We start from the raw sequence: 17,285 nt of genomic DNA, 5'->3' as shown, positions 1-17,285 counted from the left end.
CGGAGCAGAAGCAGCCCTAGCTGCGGGGCCAGACCGGGCCAGGAGGGGGTCACTCTGTCGGCCCTGCTCTGAGCACGGTGGTCTCTGTCCTGACGGAGGGGCCTAGGTTCCAGGTTCCTTAAGTGGGGGTCGCGGCATGGCTTGCCCCTTGGTCTGTCAGTTAGTACTGTGTCGCGGGACCAGAACTGAGCCCCTGACCAGCAAATCTCACATTTTATTTTCCAGCAAATGACATATGCTGCCCAGGTGCCCAGTCCTTTCTGTGGGGCACCTGCGGTGTATGGGGATCCTCTCTCCCCAGGGCCCTGCCCACTCTGGGCCTCACCCCCAGATTCTGGGCTGGAGGCCCTCGTCCTGCCTCCGTGTGGGCCTTGCTGCCCTGGCCCCAGCCCTGTCCTGCTTCTGCCGGCTGCTCCTGGGGCCTGATCCTCCGGCCCAGTGGGGCCCGGCCTGCGGCAGCGCCCACACTCTGCCCTCCTGTCTTCCAGGCACACAGCTTCAGGGTGGATCAGTCACCCAACGTCAGAGTCTGAGAAGGGAAAGAGAAGCCTGAAGGGGGCGCTCACCGCTGCCCAGGGTGCCCTGCTCTCCCGGCCTGGGGCCTGGGGGACACTCACCGTCCCTCCCAGCTAAGGCTCCCGCCAGTTCTCCTTCCCGTTCAGCACCTGCAGCTTCTCCAAGCTCTGGGTCACTGAGCATAGCACTCGCCCTGAGGATGGGAGCAGTTAGTTCCTGCTTTGCCAGCGTGAGAAGGGAAGGTCCTAGGGATGCCTGGCAGTGAGGGGAAGCGGGCTACACGGCAGGAGCCACCCCAGGGTCGGAGCTGACCAAGCAGGGCTCCTCCTGTTCCCCCCTTGTGGCCCCCAGTGGGTGGGAGACCTCTGGCTGCCCTCCTGGACACTCACCCATTTCCTGGACTCGATCCTCCAGTGCTCCTGACAGCTCAGGGAGGCTCAGAGCCTGCAGGGAGGCCTGCCAGTCTGTGGGACATAAAGCCAGGTGGGCCTGGAATGCATGTGGTCACCATAGGTCCTGCCCCTCTGTCCTGAGCTGCCGTGACCAGGGGACCCACCTAGCTGTTGCTTCCTGCATGACCTTGCTACACCAAAGTGTGTCCTCCCAGCTGTTTTTCCAAAGCACTGGCTGCCAGTAGCCCCGGGAGTGGAAGGGGGGGGGGGCCTGGCCTACAGGGAGGCTTTGTCCTGGGGCGGCCCCAACTATAGGCTGCAGAAATCACTTGAGATCGTGGACAGCAGCGTCAGCCAGGGCCCAAGGGCTTTTGCCCCCCACCACGGGGAGGACATGGGTGAGAGAGGGCACCCTCGCTCTGGGACCTGCGATTGTGTGGAGGAAAGAGCTGGAGCTGGAACCGGAGGCCTAGGACAGCACCTACGTGATCCGGGGCAAGAACACGGTTCTTACCAGCTGTGGGGAGGGCAGCGGCCAGGGGGAGCCCTCGGGTGGACACCTCCTGCTTCACTCTGGCTGACAGTTCGGCTTGACAGGCTCTGCCAGACACAAGGCCAAGCGCTGGTGAGGGGAGAGGCTGGGCAATAGTGCCTCCCACGGCCCCAGCGGGACACAGATACCCCATCTCCCTGAGTGTCAGGGGGGCCCTGCCTTCAGGGCAAGCACACCAGGCGCCTTTGGGGACCAGCATGCAGATGCGCGGGGCCCTATCTGCTGCCTGGGTCTGCCCTGCAGAAAGGAAAAGCCAGAATGAAACGGAGGATGGCAGCGAGTGGCCCCAGAAGGCCCTAAAACCAACCCTTGGCTGAAGCATCTGGAGGCAGTGGTGGCTCAGGGTCGGGCCCAGGGCAGCTCAGGTGCCCACTCACCGCAGCTGGTCCAAGATGAGAGCAGCGTCCTGGGCCAGGGCCCACGTCTCCTGCAGCTGGGCACGCACGTCCTCACGGGCACCGTCCTGCTCCAGGAGGCAGCTCTCCACCACCGCCCGCAGCTCCTGCTCCTGCGACACCTGGCCTCGCATGGCCTCCACCTCCTCACAGCGCTGAGAGGAGATGGGGCGGGTGAGTGAGCCAGGGGGATTCAAGGCCAGGGCCACCTCGGTTGGGTCCTGCCAGCCCCAGTCGGCTCTGCCATCCCCACCGGCTCTCAACTCCCACTCTACTGGGCCGGAGGAAGGGGACGCGTGTCTCCAGACAGAGCCGCCTCTGCTTTGGGCCCCTTCCCTCAAGCCCTGTGGCATCCAAGCCTGCTGCTTGTTCTCTGCCCTCCCCCTTGATCTTCTGTGTCCATGTAAGCTCCTGCCCCGAGTCCCCATCCCTTCCTGAGCCTTCTTCCCAGGCAGACGCCCATGTGTCTCCCCTCCTGCACAGCAATAATGCTCTCTGCCCTTAACTGTCCTGGCTGCTTCTCCCTGCTGACCCTGCAGATCTGTCCTCCCTGCTCACCCCCTATGCTGTCCTTTACTGCAGGCGTCTCCACACCCCTCTCTTGCACGCCCCCTCATACTTTGTGCAGCTGGATGGCAAGCTCCTGCATCTCAGCTTCGAGCCGGTCAGCATAGGCCAACTCCAGGGCATCGCTGGGGGGACGGGCACTGCTGTGCCAGCGGGCAATGGCAGAGGTCATCTTCCTCTTAGGCCCAAATAACCTGCGAGGAGGATAGAGAGAAGTATATACGTCTGCTGTGTGCGTAGAGATGCCACGGACTGTCCTTACACCAAGACGGTCCCTTAAGAAAGGGCCCAGCTTGGAAGGGGGAGAGTGGCCCCCAGGATCCTAGGGCAGAAGACAAATGGTTCTAAGAAGTGACCCCAGCTAGGGCTGGCCTCCCCTGCCCAGCTGTTGTTCTCACTGAACAGGGGGCTCAGGCCAGGCTTGGGGAGCCTGAGGGAGCCACAGGACCCAGCCCTCCAGCACCTAAGCCAGGGGCAGCTGGAGGGCTGGAGCGGACGCTGCTATAGGAAGCAAGTGGAACCTCAGACAAGACAGGGCAGCTAGTTCCACCCACATGAGGGGAAGCTGCGGGCTCAGCTTCACGCCAGAGACGGGGGTGCGGCCACGAAGGGCCCCTCTGCACTCACGTGATGCCAATCTCCTTCAGGTCGCTCTCAGTGAGGGTCAGGAAGATGCGGAGGTCCACGTCCTGCTCCTCAAACAGCTGCAGGTACTTCAGACACCCAATCTGCTCCAGCAGCGTGGCGAGGTCCTGGAGGGTACAGGAGCGGGGACAGGTCAGAGGACGGGTGGCCCCGTCCGGGTGAACCCGGCCAGCCCCCAAGCTCCACAGTGGGACAGTGCTGGCGGCCCCCAGAGCCCCGGCCACCCCCTCTCTGTGCCCTCAGGCGGCATGGGTAGCCCGGAGGCTCTCTGAGCCTGTGTCTTCACTTCAGCTTGGACAGCGTTCAGTTTCTTGGAGGGCGAGTCCGGTGGCCACAAACTCTCTTGGCTTTGTTAGCCTGCGACAGTGTGACATCTTAGTTTCTCCTTTACTTCTGAAGGATAGTTCTTACTTGGATACAGCATTCTGGAGGGTTTTTCTCATTCCTTTGACTAGGTCATCAGATGTCCTCTAGGTCCCGTGTTTTTTTTTTTTCCCCTTTAAAGATTTTATTTATTCATGGGGGGTGGGGGGCACCGACACAGGCCAAGGGAGAAGCAGGATCCCTGCAGGGAGCCCGATGCAGGACTCGATCCCCAGTCTCCAGGATCAGGCCCTGGGCTGAAGGCGGTGCTAAACCACTGAGCCACCCGGGCTGCCTGGTCCAGTGGTTTCTTTTTTTTTTTTTTTTTTTTTAAATTTTATTTATTTATGATAGTCACATAGAGAGAGGGAGAGGCAGAGACACAGGCAGAGGGAGAAGCAGGCTCCATGCACCGGGAGCCCGATGTGGGATTCGATCCGGGGTCTCCAGGATCGCGCCCTGGGCCAAAGGCAGGCGCCAAACCGCTGCGCCACCCAGGGATCCCGGTCCAGTGGTTTCTGATGGGGAATTAGCTGTCAATCTTACTGGGGTTCCTGGTGTGTAAAGACTCCTTTCGTCTCACTCCGTTCAATTCTCCTTTTGTTTCTGGACAGTTTGATTTCTTTAGGTCTAGGTGTGGATCTGCATTTAACCTACTTAGGGTTCATACAGCTGCTGCAGATTCATGTTTTTTTTTTTTTTTTAAAGATTTATTTATTTATTTATGAATGATAGAGAGAGAGAGGCAGAGACACAGGAGGAGGGAGAAGCAGGCTCCATGCCGGGAGCCCGACGTGGGACTCGATCCCGGGACTCCAGGATCACAGCTTGTGCCAAAGGCAGGCGCTAAACTCGATCCCTGAGCCACCCAGGGATCCCCAGATTCATGTTTTTTATCAAATCTGGGAAGGTCTATTTCTGAAACATTTTTTTGCCCTTCTCTACACCTCTCCCTCTGGACAACATTATGCATATGCTAGCTGCTTGATGGTGTCTCACGGGTTTCTGTTCATTCTTCTCAGATGGGATAATCTCAACTGACTGACATCAAGTTTGTGGGTCCTTCTGCATCCTCCAGCTGCTTTTGGGCCCTCTCGTGCCACGATCGTTTCAGTCATTGTACTTTTCATCTATAGAATCTGTTTGGTTTGTTTTTATTTCTATCACTTTATTGATATTCTCTATCCAGACAGGGTTTCCTTGGGCTCACTGAACATATTTGAAAAAGCCGGTCTAGTCTGTGTCCAGGAAGTCCCACAGCTGGCCTTCCTCGGGCACTGCTTCTGTTATTTGACTTTTTACAGTCGACAGCCATACCTCCTTGTTTCTTTGTACATCTTGTCATTTCGTTGAAAATTGGACATTTTAAAGATTTTTAAGTAATCTCTACATCTAAAAGGGGGCTTGAACTTACAAGCTCAAGTTCAAGAGTCACATGTTCCACCAAATGAGCCAGCCAGGCACCCCCAAAACAATTCTCCTCCTCCACAGTCTGTTGCTGCTGCTTGTTAAAGAAGTTATTTATTTAGTGCCTTTTCTATAAGTCTGTGTTCTCCCTCACGTGTGGCCACAGAAGTCTCTCCTTGGCTAGCTTAGTGGTCAGCTAAGGACTGGACAGATTTCCTTAAACACCTGAGACTAGTCAGTCTCCCTTCTCTGCCGAGTAACTCTGTAGGCTTCAGGGGGCACATCTTTAACACTCAGCCAGATAGATGACAGTCCTTCCCTTAGCCTTTACTTGCTGCTTGCTAGAGTCTCAGGGTTCACACAGATGTATTTTCAACTCTTTCTTGACCATACACAGAACACAGCCTTGAGCAAGTGTGTGGCCTCCCAGGTTCCTAGGATTATGTCAGAGCTTTACAAAGCTCCTATGGACATCTCACTCCCTACTTCTTCCTTTTAAGCTTTGTGGTTAATCTTATTTGCCCCAACTATGATCCAACACCTCAGGCAGCTGCAAAGTTAAAACACGTGCCTATAATTATTTTCAACACACAGATTCCAAGGAGAGGGCTTTTGTTATACTGGGTAGACAGGCTCTCAGTCAAATCAAATACAGTTTTGTAAGCATGGTCTCCTAGGAAAACCTCAGATGCATCCAATAATGCCAATTCTTTGAGAATGAAACAGTGAAAGAACCCAGCTCCATTCTGCTCCTCCAGCGGCTGTCACAGCTTCCCTGGCACTGGAGTGAGGATGGGACTAAGGCAAGTTAACTATAAGGTTTACAGTTCTTACTGATTCAGCCACTTCTCTTAAACATTTCCAGCTTGCTCCAAGCCTTTGGTTTATTCAGAGTTTTCAAAAAATTATTCTGACCATTTCTGCCAGGTTTTTTATTGCCTTTAATAAAGGGGCAAATTTTCAAAGGTTCTGACTCTGCCATTTTCCTTAACCTACTTTCTGAAACAGCCTTAAGATCCCACCACCACCACCCACTCTCCCATCAACATGTGTTTAAGGAAATGAAAGGTGTAGCTGTTCACTGAGCCGGGAACATAGGCAGTGGACAGAGCTCCCTGGAGGGGCCACAAGGAGAAGCCAAGAAGCCAGCAAAAGTGGAGGGGCTTAGTGAACAGCAGAGCTGTGACTTTAACAAATAAATGGTAAAAAATTACTTCTTTCATCTTTGTACCACTTATGCCCACAGAGGGCAGGAGAACTCAATAAACAGTTGAGCTGCCATGCCGCACCTGCAATCCCCGAGAAGCTGGTTAGCCAGAGCGACCCAAAATGAAGAAGGCAGACATGGCAATTTCCATTACATGCCACTTTATCTCTGCTTCAGATGCATCTTGTCACTGACTTCTGAAAGCAGCTCTGTAAGACTGGTTCTGTTTTTCTCCTCCCCAGGCTCAGGGACGCTGAGTCAAGTATGGAAACCAAGGGGAGAGATAGGTCCCTCCTATGGAAAGCGATGAAACAGAAAGCCTGCAACTGGCACTTCTAGCCTTTAGGAATCCTCTCAGCCCAAGTAGCTTCCATAGATCATAGATCATTGGGGAAAAACCATGACCACAGCTTTCTCTGAATCCTGCTGACCCACCAGAAGTATACAGTAAAGGCCTCGTGAAGCATGAAGAGTGTCCTCTTTCTCACTGGGTAACTGCCAGTTTCACAGACGGCCTTACCTGGGGTCCTGAATAGGGAGACCTCTCTGTCTGAGGAATGCATCCTGGGGAACAGGCTGCCCCAGAAGTCCCAGTGCTGGTAGGCCACTGGTTGTCACTGTTGCTGTAACGATTCTTGGTCTTCATATAACTTTTAGTTTGCTTGCGAACTGAACTTTTACAGGCATGATCTGAATCCTGTGGTGAGAAAGATGTCTGAAGTTAACACTAAGGGGCCCAGAGCTAAAGTAGCTGCATCCACTCTATTCTCTGCCACAAAACTGTTGCTGTGAAACTGCCCCACCAGCCACACAGAGGCTTCCCTGGTGACTTGCACTGTGGTCTATGTGGCCCCGATCCAAGCACCGCTCACGGAGGGTGGCCAAGGACTGTGTGTGACATGCACGAGGTACCTGTCACCAAACTTGCCCTCTCGAAGAGGGGCACAACACCCAGAAAGGGGAGGGAGGTGGGAGATCAAGAAAAGAGAAGCTTCACCTCATTGCTCTCCAGAGAGGCCTCACTGCTGATTCCTGGGGCTCTCGTCAGGCCCTCACTGCTGCTGCTGCGCCTCACGGCCCCCAGGTTGGCACAGAAGGCGTGCTCTTCTGCCAAGGGGAAGACAAGCGCACCTGACCCCAGGTCTCAGTGGCGAGGACTCCCCAGAGCCTGCACCTACTGCATTCGTCAATATTCAACAGCTCACTGCACTCTTCTGTTGCGGGCCCTCCTGCCCCAACACGGGACGGGAGTTCTGCCTGTTTTCTTCACTGATCTACAGCAGTGCCTGGCACACCGGGCACTCAGTAAACAGCTAGTGAATAAATGATACATGTAACACAACAGACATTTCCCTGAGGGCTTACCGGTCCAGGAGCCAACCTTGTTTGGAACGACTCCCCCACATCCTGCACCCATGCGCCGTGGGCCAGAAGCTGCACCTCAGCAGTCTCCAATCCAGGTCCCTCTGGAGCCTGCCCCCCAGCCCCTGTTCTCCAGCGGTAGGGGGGGGGGGCTCCCAAGACCCGGGCTCCTGCTGTGGGGGTAAAGGGCTGGGGCATGGGCGGGCAGGACACACATACCCCGGCTGCTGCTGCTGCTGCTATCCCCATCCCGGTCGTTGATGGGGGATGTGACATCCCTGTAGCAGAGGCCCCCCACATCCAGTGGGTTCTCATCGCTGCTGTGGAAGGTGACATAGCCCTGTGGAGGCACCTGCTCTGTGGACAGAGTGGGGGACATAAACCCACATGAGCACAAGAGGGGCAGCCGATTCCTCCTTCCAAATTCAACTGCCCCAGAGGAATTTTGGCAGGAGGGAAGGCTGGGACTTAGGCATCGGATCTAACTGGCCGTCACCCCATCTGCTCGCACAGCAACCTGAGCACACGCACACGGTCTGCAGGTGAGGAAAAGGACTCTGAGGGGCGTGGAGACCAGTCTGTGTCCCACAGCAAGGGCCCAGGGGTCAGGACTAGCACCCAGTCTGACCCGGCGCCCCCACATCACACCATGCTGTTGCTTTTCCAAGTGGACAAAGCAGGAAACGGTTAGCTGGATTGGCAGATTCCTGAGCCCAAGGAAAACCAGACCACTAAGTGTTCCTTGTAGCTGGCAACATCTCACACACCAGCCCCCGTGCTCCCTGTGACTTCTCACAGAGACTTCGAGGGGCGCTGCTCCTCGGGTCAGTCAACCCCAGCCAGAGAGACCTGGCTGGGCAGAGGGAGGTGGGTGGCCCTGGGCTAAAATGAACAGCAGTAACACCAAGTGACATAACCTCCGAACTTATCTGCCTGCAAGAGAAAGGGAGAAAAGACACACCGGGGGGTTTAATTCCAGCTTTGTCCCTGCCTCCCCCACAGAAAGTACATTTATTTGCATAAAAGAGACTGGCTGGTGGCCTCACGTGGAACTTATTTTCTTCTTTATACCTTTCTGAAGTTATCAAGATTTACGATCAGCATATGCTATTTATCATTCAAAAATTTTTTTCGTTGCTGGCAAAGAGAACATATGCGTATATAGAGAATTTAAATATCACAAGGTATAAGAGGAAAACCAAAAATATGAAATGGCGCAACTAAGGGACAATTAGCATGATTCTTTGGTGAATGTTTTTTCTGCCGCTGTGGGGGCATAAAAAGACGTGTATAAATGGGCTTTGACCAGATTATTTTGGTAACTTGAATGAACTCCATTTTTAAAAGCAGCTGTTGTACAGCAACGCAAGTGAATGACCCCCCTCACCCTGGGTAGACCTGTCCTTCCTTCGCCCCCGCCATGCCTCAGGTGGGACAAGCAGCATGGACTCCTCACAAGAGACAGATCTGCCACTCAAAATAGAGCCACCCGGCCGAGTGCCCCAGAGCTACGTGCTTACAACCATGCTCTCACCCTGCAGCAGCCTGCCCACAGCTGGGGGGCAGCTTCCCCAGTGGCCCAGGGAGCCCACCCCTCTGTGGCTGATGGGAAAAGGTAGGCCTGGAGCTCCCAACCCAGCTAAGATTCCTTCCAAGGGTCATGGGAAGGAATCAAGTTACTTGTATACTCTTGAATAAAGCACGGTCTCCTCTAACTGGGAAAATTGGTTTCTTTTGCTTTTCTTTTCTTTTTTTAGGTTTTACTTAATTATGACAGCGAGAAAGTGTACCAGCAGGTGGAGGGGCAGAGGGAGGAGAAGACTCTGCTGAGTAGGGAGCCCAAGATGGGGCTTGATTCTAGGACCCCAAGGATCATGACCTGAGCCAAAGGTAAACACTCAACTGACTGAGCCACCAAGAGGCCCCTGGGAAAGTCAGTTTCTAAGCCCAGGGGTACTTGCTCACGAGATGGGCCCATCCACCCGGCTTGCTAGACGGCAGGATTGACCCAGCCACTAATGAGTGACAGATGTCAAAGACAATGTAACATACCTAACACTGATCATTTGGTCAGGCCAGGGTAAGAGTGTTGGCACCCCCTGCACTCCCCAAGCGCACTGCACTCAATGTGAAGTGCTGACAATAGGAGAACAAACTCACTTCTAGCCCACCACCAAGTGTACCATCCGACAATTCTCAAGTCCAGCATGTTGAGAAAAGAGAGCAACAACTGCCCGAGACACATCCAACTCCAGCTGGAGATGGGGACAGAGACCAGACCTCAACATTTTCCCTGCACTAGCTGACCTACCACATGATGAATGAAATTGCAGCTTTGATATATTTCCACTGCTAGAGGAAAAGTTCTATTTGCAACATGACCCGTGGAAAGGAAAACCAAAGGATGAACCAGAAGCTAGCCAGTGATTGTCTTTCAATCTCTGTAATCAATTCTTTTTTTTAAGATTTATTTATTTATTCATGAGAGACACACACACACACAGAGGCAGAGACACAGTCAGAGGGAGAAGCAGGCTCCCTGTGGGAAACTTGAAGTGGAACTCGATCCCAGGACCCTGGATCACGACCTGAGCCAAAGGCAGATGCCCAACCACTGAGCCACCCAGGTGCCCCCCACCCCATAATCAATTCTTAATCCGTGAGCTGCAGCCCCCACCCAGTAGCCCACATTTCAGAAGCCGAGGACTGTTCAGTCCCCATCAAGGCCACATCTCAGGGAGCACTGCCGAAGAGCCAGCAGGACGTGGGAGCACTCACCACAGCAAGGCTGCTGGATCTTGCCTCCAAGTCCGATAGCTGTGATCCTGGCCAAGGCTCGGGGCCCCTCATGGATGCTGAGGCCCTTTTTCCGATAGAGCTTCTGTCTCTGGGGAACAGGGCAGGATTCATCCGAAGAGCTTAGATCTTCAAATTTTTCTGCAGGCCAAACACCAGAATTAAGATATTTTGTTCAGTGATGGACTAATTTACTAATCCTCATAGTACATGGGAATGAAATCATCATAATTGTCTTTCTCATATTAAGAAGAAAAAAAATATGTTTCCCAGGACCTCACTAGAAAGAAATGCCATAAGGAGCCAGTCCACTGCTCAGATGGGCCACGGGGAGATCTGGGGAGAAAGCAAGCTTACTAAGCATGAGTCTCAATTGAAAAAGGTTGTCATGAGTGGAGAGTCTTAATTCTTATTCTTCTCTTTGCCTGGCTTCCAGAACTTTTCATAACTAGTATGTATATTTAAAAAAAGAAATAAATTTTGTTCTAAGTTGAGATGGTAAGTAAGATCTGTCTCCTCATAGACATATGGCAACATCAGTCACAGCTTCTTAACAACTGTGTGTTCTCCACCTACACTTCCTGGGAAACAAGGGGCATATGCCAGCTGTGGGCCGGGCCTGGGGAAGCACTTTACATCGCCACCTGTCATAGCCTAAGAGCTTACAGTGCGCTCACAGCTGTTACCATCTTATAGCTTTTCACAGTTTTCCTTATTTCATCATACCTGGAAGGCAAAATTTGTGAATATATTTGTATAAGGCTCCCATCTGATGAGGCCTTGTTCTCCTGCTGGTACACTGTGGCTCAGACTCTGAAGGTGCCTCTCCTCCCACCGCCCCCTTGTGAGCTGAGTCCATCACAAATAATCCCGAGGCCAGGAAGGTGTCAGGCTATGGAGGGGGAGCAGCTCACTGGCAGGAACCGACAGTTCAGGTCAGTGACTGCCTGAGAGCGAGGGAGTGACTGACCCAGGGTCCAAATGCCACCAGTGACCCTGGGCCACCTATCCTCTCTATTCCCTACTCAGCTTGCTCCCATGTGCTCAGGGATCTACTGGGAGGAGACTGTGGTCCTGCCCAGGCAGAAGATGGAGGAGTTGTCAAGAATAAAAGGACAAGGGGGGGGGGGGGGCAGGTAACCAAGGCAAAGGCAACTCCACAAATCAGAACCTCCCAGCACATCCTCTCACACCTGACGAGTCAGCAATAGCCATACGGGAACACTAAGTAAAATACTGGCAAATAGAATCCAACACCACACTAAGAAAACGATACACCACGTGGGATTTATATCAGGAATGTAAAGTTGCGTTATTAGAAAATCCACTAATGGGGATCCCTGGGTGGCGCAGCGGTTTAGCACCTGTCTTTGGCCCAGGGCGCGATCCTGGAGACCCGGGATCGAATCCCACATCGGGCTCCCGGTGCATGGAGCCTGCTTCTCCCTCTGCCTGTGTCTCTGCCTCTCTCTCTCTCTCTGTGACTATCATAAATAAATAAAAATTAAAAAAAAAAAAGAGAAAATCCACTAATGCACTAATGTACTCTGTTGATAGAGCTAAGGAGAAAATTAACAACCATCTCCATAGATGCAGATAAAGCCTTTGACAAAATTCTACACGTATTCCTGTAAAAAACACTCTGAAATACAGAAAATGCCAGATACCTTCTTAATGACGGAACACATGCACACCTCACCCTTAGCGCCAGCGTCCCAGCTAAGACAGCATCTCTGCCAGGGTCACGTGAATGCCCCGTCCCCAACATGCTCGGCACCTTAGGAGAAGTATTAGCCAGTGCAACTAAAGGAAAGAAATCAGAGGTAGGAAAAGAAAGAAGCAGTAAATCTATGTCTATGGGCAGACTGTATGGTAGCCTATCTGGAAAACCCTGGAGAATCAGTAAACGCCATGAAAGAATGCAGTAGAGCAGAATATGAAAGTGGCAAGCTGACGCCAGTAGCCTTCACGTCACAGACAACAGGCAGGCAGAGGATGTGAAGGCAGCGGAACCGCATTTACAACAGCCACAAAATCGCTTCTCGGCCTTTTGGCTAAGATCAAGTGTACAACAGCCACAAAGAAAGACGCTTAGGAAGAAAAAAACAAGTTATAGGCACAACGTCTAGAGGAAAATTTTTAAACCTTCCAGCAGACACAAAAGTACACTTGAACAAGACATCCCTTGTGGCCACAGAGGACGAGTCCACAGCATAAAGGGGTAGCTGATTTATAAATCTGCCAGTCTCCAGAACACAGTTTCTAAGCAGCTAGACCGGGTGATGTCGACGTTCACCAGCAGTACTAGCTAACACCGAAAAGGGACAGATGCAGGGGGACTGGCCTCACCAGACAGTCCAACGTGCCACAAAAAGGCTCTGCAAACTGAGCACAGAGTGGGTCCGGTGAGTGGACTGGGGAAGAAAGACCTGGGGAAGAGAAGAGCAAGGCCAGAAACGGACTTGGGCACAGAGGGAAATTCAGACTACATGACAAAGACAGCCTCTCAGATCACTAGGTCAAAGATGGACTGGTAAATAATTTAATGAAGCCAGGACAATAGAGAAGCCATCTGAAAACAACCCCTCACACCACACGTGAAACTAAAGTACAAAGGGATCAGAGATTTAAATGTAAAAAAATGAAACCATGGAAGCACCAGAAGAAAATGGGCAAATTCTTGTATAACTAGGGCATGGGGAAAGATCAGTGACCCCAAATCTAAAGGCAATAAAAGACTGATGAATTTGACTATAAAAAATTAAAATATTTTGTATGGCAATAAGTACAGCAAGCAAAGTCAAATAACCACCACCCTGAGCAATCCCCTTTGGGAGGTGGACATCCCACCTCCCCATGGGTGCCACCTGTGCACACCTTCAGCCTGGAAGGCACACTCTACGTCCTAACGTGTCTCTCTCCTAGGGGACCAGTGAGCCTCAACCCTGACTGTGCAGTGGAGTCACGGGGGAGGCAGAGGTCTGCTGGCGAGGCTGCGGGGAGGCCACCTCTAAAGCCCGCAGGGGCGTCCTCCTCTCCCAGCAGCAGAAGGCACAGCGGCGCAGAAGCAGGTACCTGGGCTCCGATAGAGGTTCTTGGGCAGAGAAGGTGAGTGAGCATCTATCAACCCGACGATCTTCATGTGTCCATACTGCTTGGCCAGCATCCGGGCTGTGGCCCCACTGTGGTCTCTTGTGTCCACTCGGACTCCCTGTGAAATGTCATGAAAGTTCAAGAGCTGGGAACTCTCATTCCCTGGACGCGGACTCTGGACCCCAGCTAAGAAGTGCAGGGAGGGGGCTCCTCACGGCCCAGGAAACCTCACATCTGCGTGAGAAAGAGGCAAAAGCCTCGTCTCCTTAAGGACGAGGTGGGGGGCACTGGGGAGGGGCTTGTGGGCAGCTCCCCAGCCTCGGCGCCAGGCCGGCAGCTAGCTAAGGGAGAGGCAGGCACACTGCAGGCCGCCAGGGCCAGAGCCCAGCCTTCACCCCTTGCAGGCCCGCCTCGCTCCATTTCTCTCCACACAAAGAACACTGAAGACAAAAGATTCACTAGAGAAGCCACCTTTAAAACTCATAACCATGAGGAGAGCACCATCCTTTTGAAGAAGAGTCCGGTAATTTTTATCCAAAGCCCTAAAATGTACTTATAGTATTCAGCACAAACATTCCATTTCTGTGACTCTCTCCTAAGGAAATAACCCCAAATAACAGAGAAAGCTTTTATGACACAGGTGTTTAGTAGAACATATCTACAATAACGAAAACCTGGAGACCGTGTCAATGGGGCTGGAGCCAGCCAGGCTACTGCCATAAATGCTGGTGTTTACAGATAACTGGTATAACCAAGTTCCTAAAAGGACCGTAATATGTGTCTTTATGACATGTAAGGTATAAGGTGTCCTTATGAGGAAGAGAAGACGACGCGGATATATGGGGGAAACAGTATGTGAAGCATGCGAAGACAGGTGGAGACTGGAGTGACGCATCCACAAGGCAAGAACCACCAGGAGCCAACAGTTCAAAGCCTCTGGACGGAGTGTGGCCCCACTGATAACCTTGGTTCTAGACTTCTGGCATCCACAACTGTGAGAAAATAAATTTCTGTGTTTTAAGCCCAACTTTATGGTTAATTGTTAAAAGTAGCGGGAAACTAATGTACCCACTGACGTGTGAATGGCTACATAAACTAAGGCATATCATTACTATAAAGGACTGGATCAGAAAGAATGAGGCAGGTTTCTTTGTACTGATGTGGCAATGCCTGTGATGTTTTGCTAACATTTAAAGACACACTACAGGGATCCCTGGGTGGCTTAACGGTTTAGCACCTGTCTTCGGCCTGGGGAGTGATCCTGGAGTCCCGGGATTGAGTCCCACATCGGGCTCCCTGCATGGAGCCTGCTTCTCCCTCTGTCTGTGTCTCTGCCTCATTCTCTCTCTCTGTATGTGTCTCATGAAGATATAAATAAAATATTTTTTAAAAGGCGGGCGGGATGCCTGGGTGGCTCAGCAGTCTGGCGCCTGCCTTAGACTCAGGACGTGATCCTAGAGTCCTGGGATCGAGTCCCATGTCGGGCTCCCTGCATGGAGCCTGCTTCTCCCTCTGCCTCTGCCTCTCTCTCTCTCTCTCTCTCTATGTCTCATGAATAAATAAATAAATAAATAATCTTAAAAAAAAAAGGCACACTGCAGAAGTAGATGTAACCCATTTATGTAGCAGGATTCCATTTCTGTAGAAAACTACTCATAGTTGTTAATATTGGGGGAAGAGAGGCAGTATAAGAAAACTTAGAAGTTTTTTTTTTTTTTTTAATTTTTATTTATTTATGATAGTCACACACAGAGAGAGAGAGAGAGGCAGAGACACAGGCAGAGGGAGAAGCAGGCTCCATGCACCGGGAGCCCGACGTGGAATTCAATCCCAGGTCTCCAGGATCGCGCCCTGGGCCAAAGGCAGGCACCAAACCACTGCGCTACCCAGGGATCCCCACTTAGAAGTTTTTTAATGCTTATTTCTAAATTTTTGGTTGATTAGCATCTAAATTTTATTGTTTGGCTTTTTTTAAGCCTGTAGGTTATATTACTTTCATAGGGTTTTTTTAAATATGTTTTTTCATGAAAATATTTACACTGTACAAGTACACCTCAGAGACACTGCAGGTTCAGTTCCAGACCCCACAATAAAGTGAATACTGCAATAAAACAGGACAAATGAATGTTTTTGGTTTCCCAGTGTATAGAAGTTATATTTATACTCTACTGCAGTCTATTAAGTGTACAGCAGCATTATGTCTAAAAAAAACAATACCTATACCTTAAAGAAATAAAATACTTTATTGGGGCGCCTGCCTGGCTGTCAGTAAAGCATGAACTCAGGGTCGAGTTCAAGCCCCATGTTCAGCATACAGCTTAAAAAAAATTAACTTTATTGCTAAAAAATGCTATCATCTGACATTTAAGCAAGTCACAATCACAGATCACCACCTGGGTGGCTCAGGTGGGTTAGGCCATGATTGGCTCAGGCCATGATTCCAGGGTCCTAGGATCAAGCCCCAGTCTGGGCTCCCTGCTCGGTGGGGAGTCTGTTTCTTCCTCTGTCCCTCCCCCCGCTCATATGCTCTCTTTGCTCTCTCTCTCAAATAAATAAATTTGTTTTTTGTTTTTTTTTTTAAGATTTTTTAAAAAATTTTTTTATTTATTTATGATAGTCACAGAGAGAGAGAGAGAGAGGCAGAGACACAGGCAGAGGGAGAAGCAGGCTCCATGCACCAGGGAGCCCGACGTGGGATTCGATCCCGGGTCTCCAGGATCGCGCCCTGGGCCAAAGGCAGGCACCAAACCGCTGCGCCACCCAGGGATCCCTCAAATAAATAAATTCTTTAAAAAAATATGACAATAATGAAAAGGTTTGAACTATGGCAAGAATTACCAAAATGAGACACAGAGATGCAGAGTGAGTGAATGCTGTTGGAAAAATGGTACCCGCAGACTTGCTCGACGCAGGGTCTCCACAAACCTTCCACCTGTAAAAAGCGCAGTATCTGTGAAATGCAATAAAGTGAAGCACCATAAAATGAGGGGTGCCTGTCCACATTCAAAAGTTATAGGACTTCCCCACAATATCACCATTATTAAGGATTTAAGATAACTTATATTTTAAAATATTCTTCAGAACTTACTTGTATACACTTTTACAGATTCATGGAAAGGCGCAATGAATTTATTAAATCACTGTTTAAAAAGCTCTATAAAAAGGAAAAAATTTGTAACTATGAGAGGTGACAGATGTTGACTAGACTTACTGTGGTATTCTTTACACAATGTAAGGAAAATGCAAATCATTATGTTGTGTACCTTAAACTTATACAATGATATATGTCAACTGTATTCAAGAAGCCTAGAAAAGGGGATCCCTGGGTGGCTCAGTGTTTTAGCGCCGCCTTAGGCCCAGGGCGTGATCCTGAAGTCCTGGGATCAAGTCCCACATCAGGCTCCCTGCATGGAGCCTGCTTCTGCCTCTGCCTATGTCTGCCTCTCTCTCTCTCTCTGTGTCTCTCATAAATAAGTAAATAACATCTTAAAAAAAAAAAAATCCTAGAAAAAATATTTTTAAAAGATTAAAAAAAAAGGACCATGATACAAAACTGTACCTATATTACAGCAGCAGCAAAACATGACAAAACAAAAATGTATACAACACTGGAAGCAAATGTGCCCACACTGTTAATATAATATCTAAGCAGTAAGAAAGGGGGATTTTCCCATCTTCTTAATCTTCTATATTCTCTAAACTTTCTACCATGAGCATGCTTACTTTGAAGGTAGAAAAGACAATAATCTTTCTATTTTAAAAGCTTCAACCAAGCAGTCTGGGGTTTGATAGGGACCACCGGGTCTCAGTGCTCCGGAGGGCAAACCGGCAAACATTACACATACCCTTTGACTCAGCAATTCCACTTTTAGGGATTTAACCTTCAGAAATAATAAAGACATACACTGACATTTAGTATCTTCCCATCAGCAGTTAGTATCATGGGAGCCAAGAACCTAAAATCAGGAATTAATGAAATAAGAGAGAAC

At 50.6% G+C, this 17,285-nt stretch overlaps 1 protein-coding gene across 10 annotated transcripts in view; it reads right to left on the bottom strand.

Annotated features, from left to right (window-relative positions):
- Positions 1 to 194: 194 nt before the first annotated feature.
- The window catches only part of ANKS3 (ankyrin repeat and sterile alpha motif domain containing 3), a 32,186-nt gene continuing 15,095 nt past the window's right edge, over positions 195 to 17,285 (bottom strand). For 6 of the 10 annotated variants that reach the window (XM_049110944.1, XM_049110943.1, XM_049110941.1 and 3 more), the window contains 12 exons: positions 13,279 to 13,414; positions 10,186 to 10,344; positions 7,627 to 7,764; positions 7,043 to 7,152; positions 6,566 to 6,742; positions 3,051 to 3,175; positions 2,476 to 2,617; positions 1,839 to 2,011; positions 1,423 to 1,508; positions 906 to 980; positions 618 to 709; positions 195 to 549 (listed from right to left, as the gene is read on the bottom strand). In XM_049110944.1, coding sequence (XP_048966901.1) covers positions 630 to 709; positions 906 to 980; positions 1,423 to 1,508; positions 1,839 to 2,011; positions 2,476 to 2,617; positions 3,051 to 3,175; positions 6,566 to 6,742; positions 7,043 to 7,152; positions 7,627 to 7,764; positions 10,186 to 10,344; positions 13,279 to 13,414 — 1,401 coding nt within the window. In that variant the 3' untranslated portion in view covers positions 195 to 549; positions 618 to 629. The other 4 variants (XM_049110948.1, XM_049110942.1, XM_049110945.1 and 1 more) reach the window with 4 other exon arrangements.

Source organism: Canis lupus, chromosome 6 (genome assembly GCF_003254725.2).
Source record: "Canis lupus dingo isolate Sandy chromosome 6, ASM325472v2, whole genome shotgun sequence".
NCBI classification, from domain to species: Eukaryota; Metazoa; Chordata; class Mammalia; order Carnivora; family Canidae; genus Canis; species Canis lupus.
The sequence above is the reverse complement of the archived record's forward strand: the minus strand, read 5'-3'. Positions and strand labels throughout refer to the sequence as shown.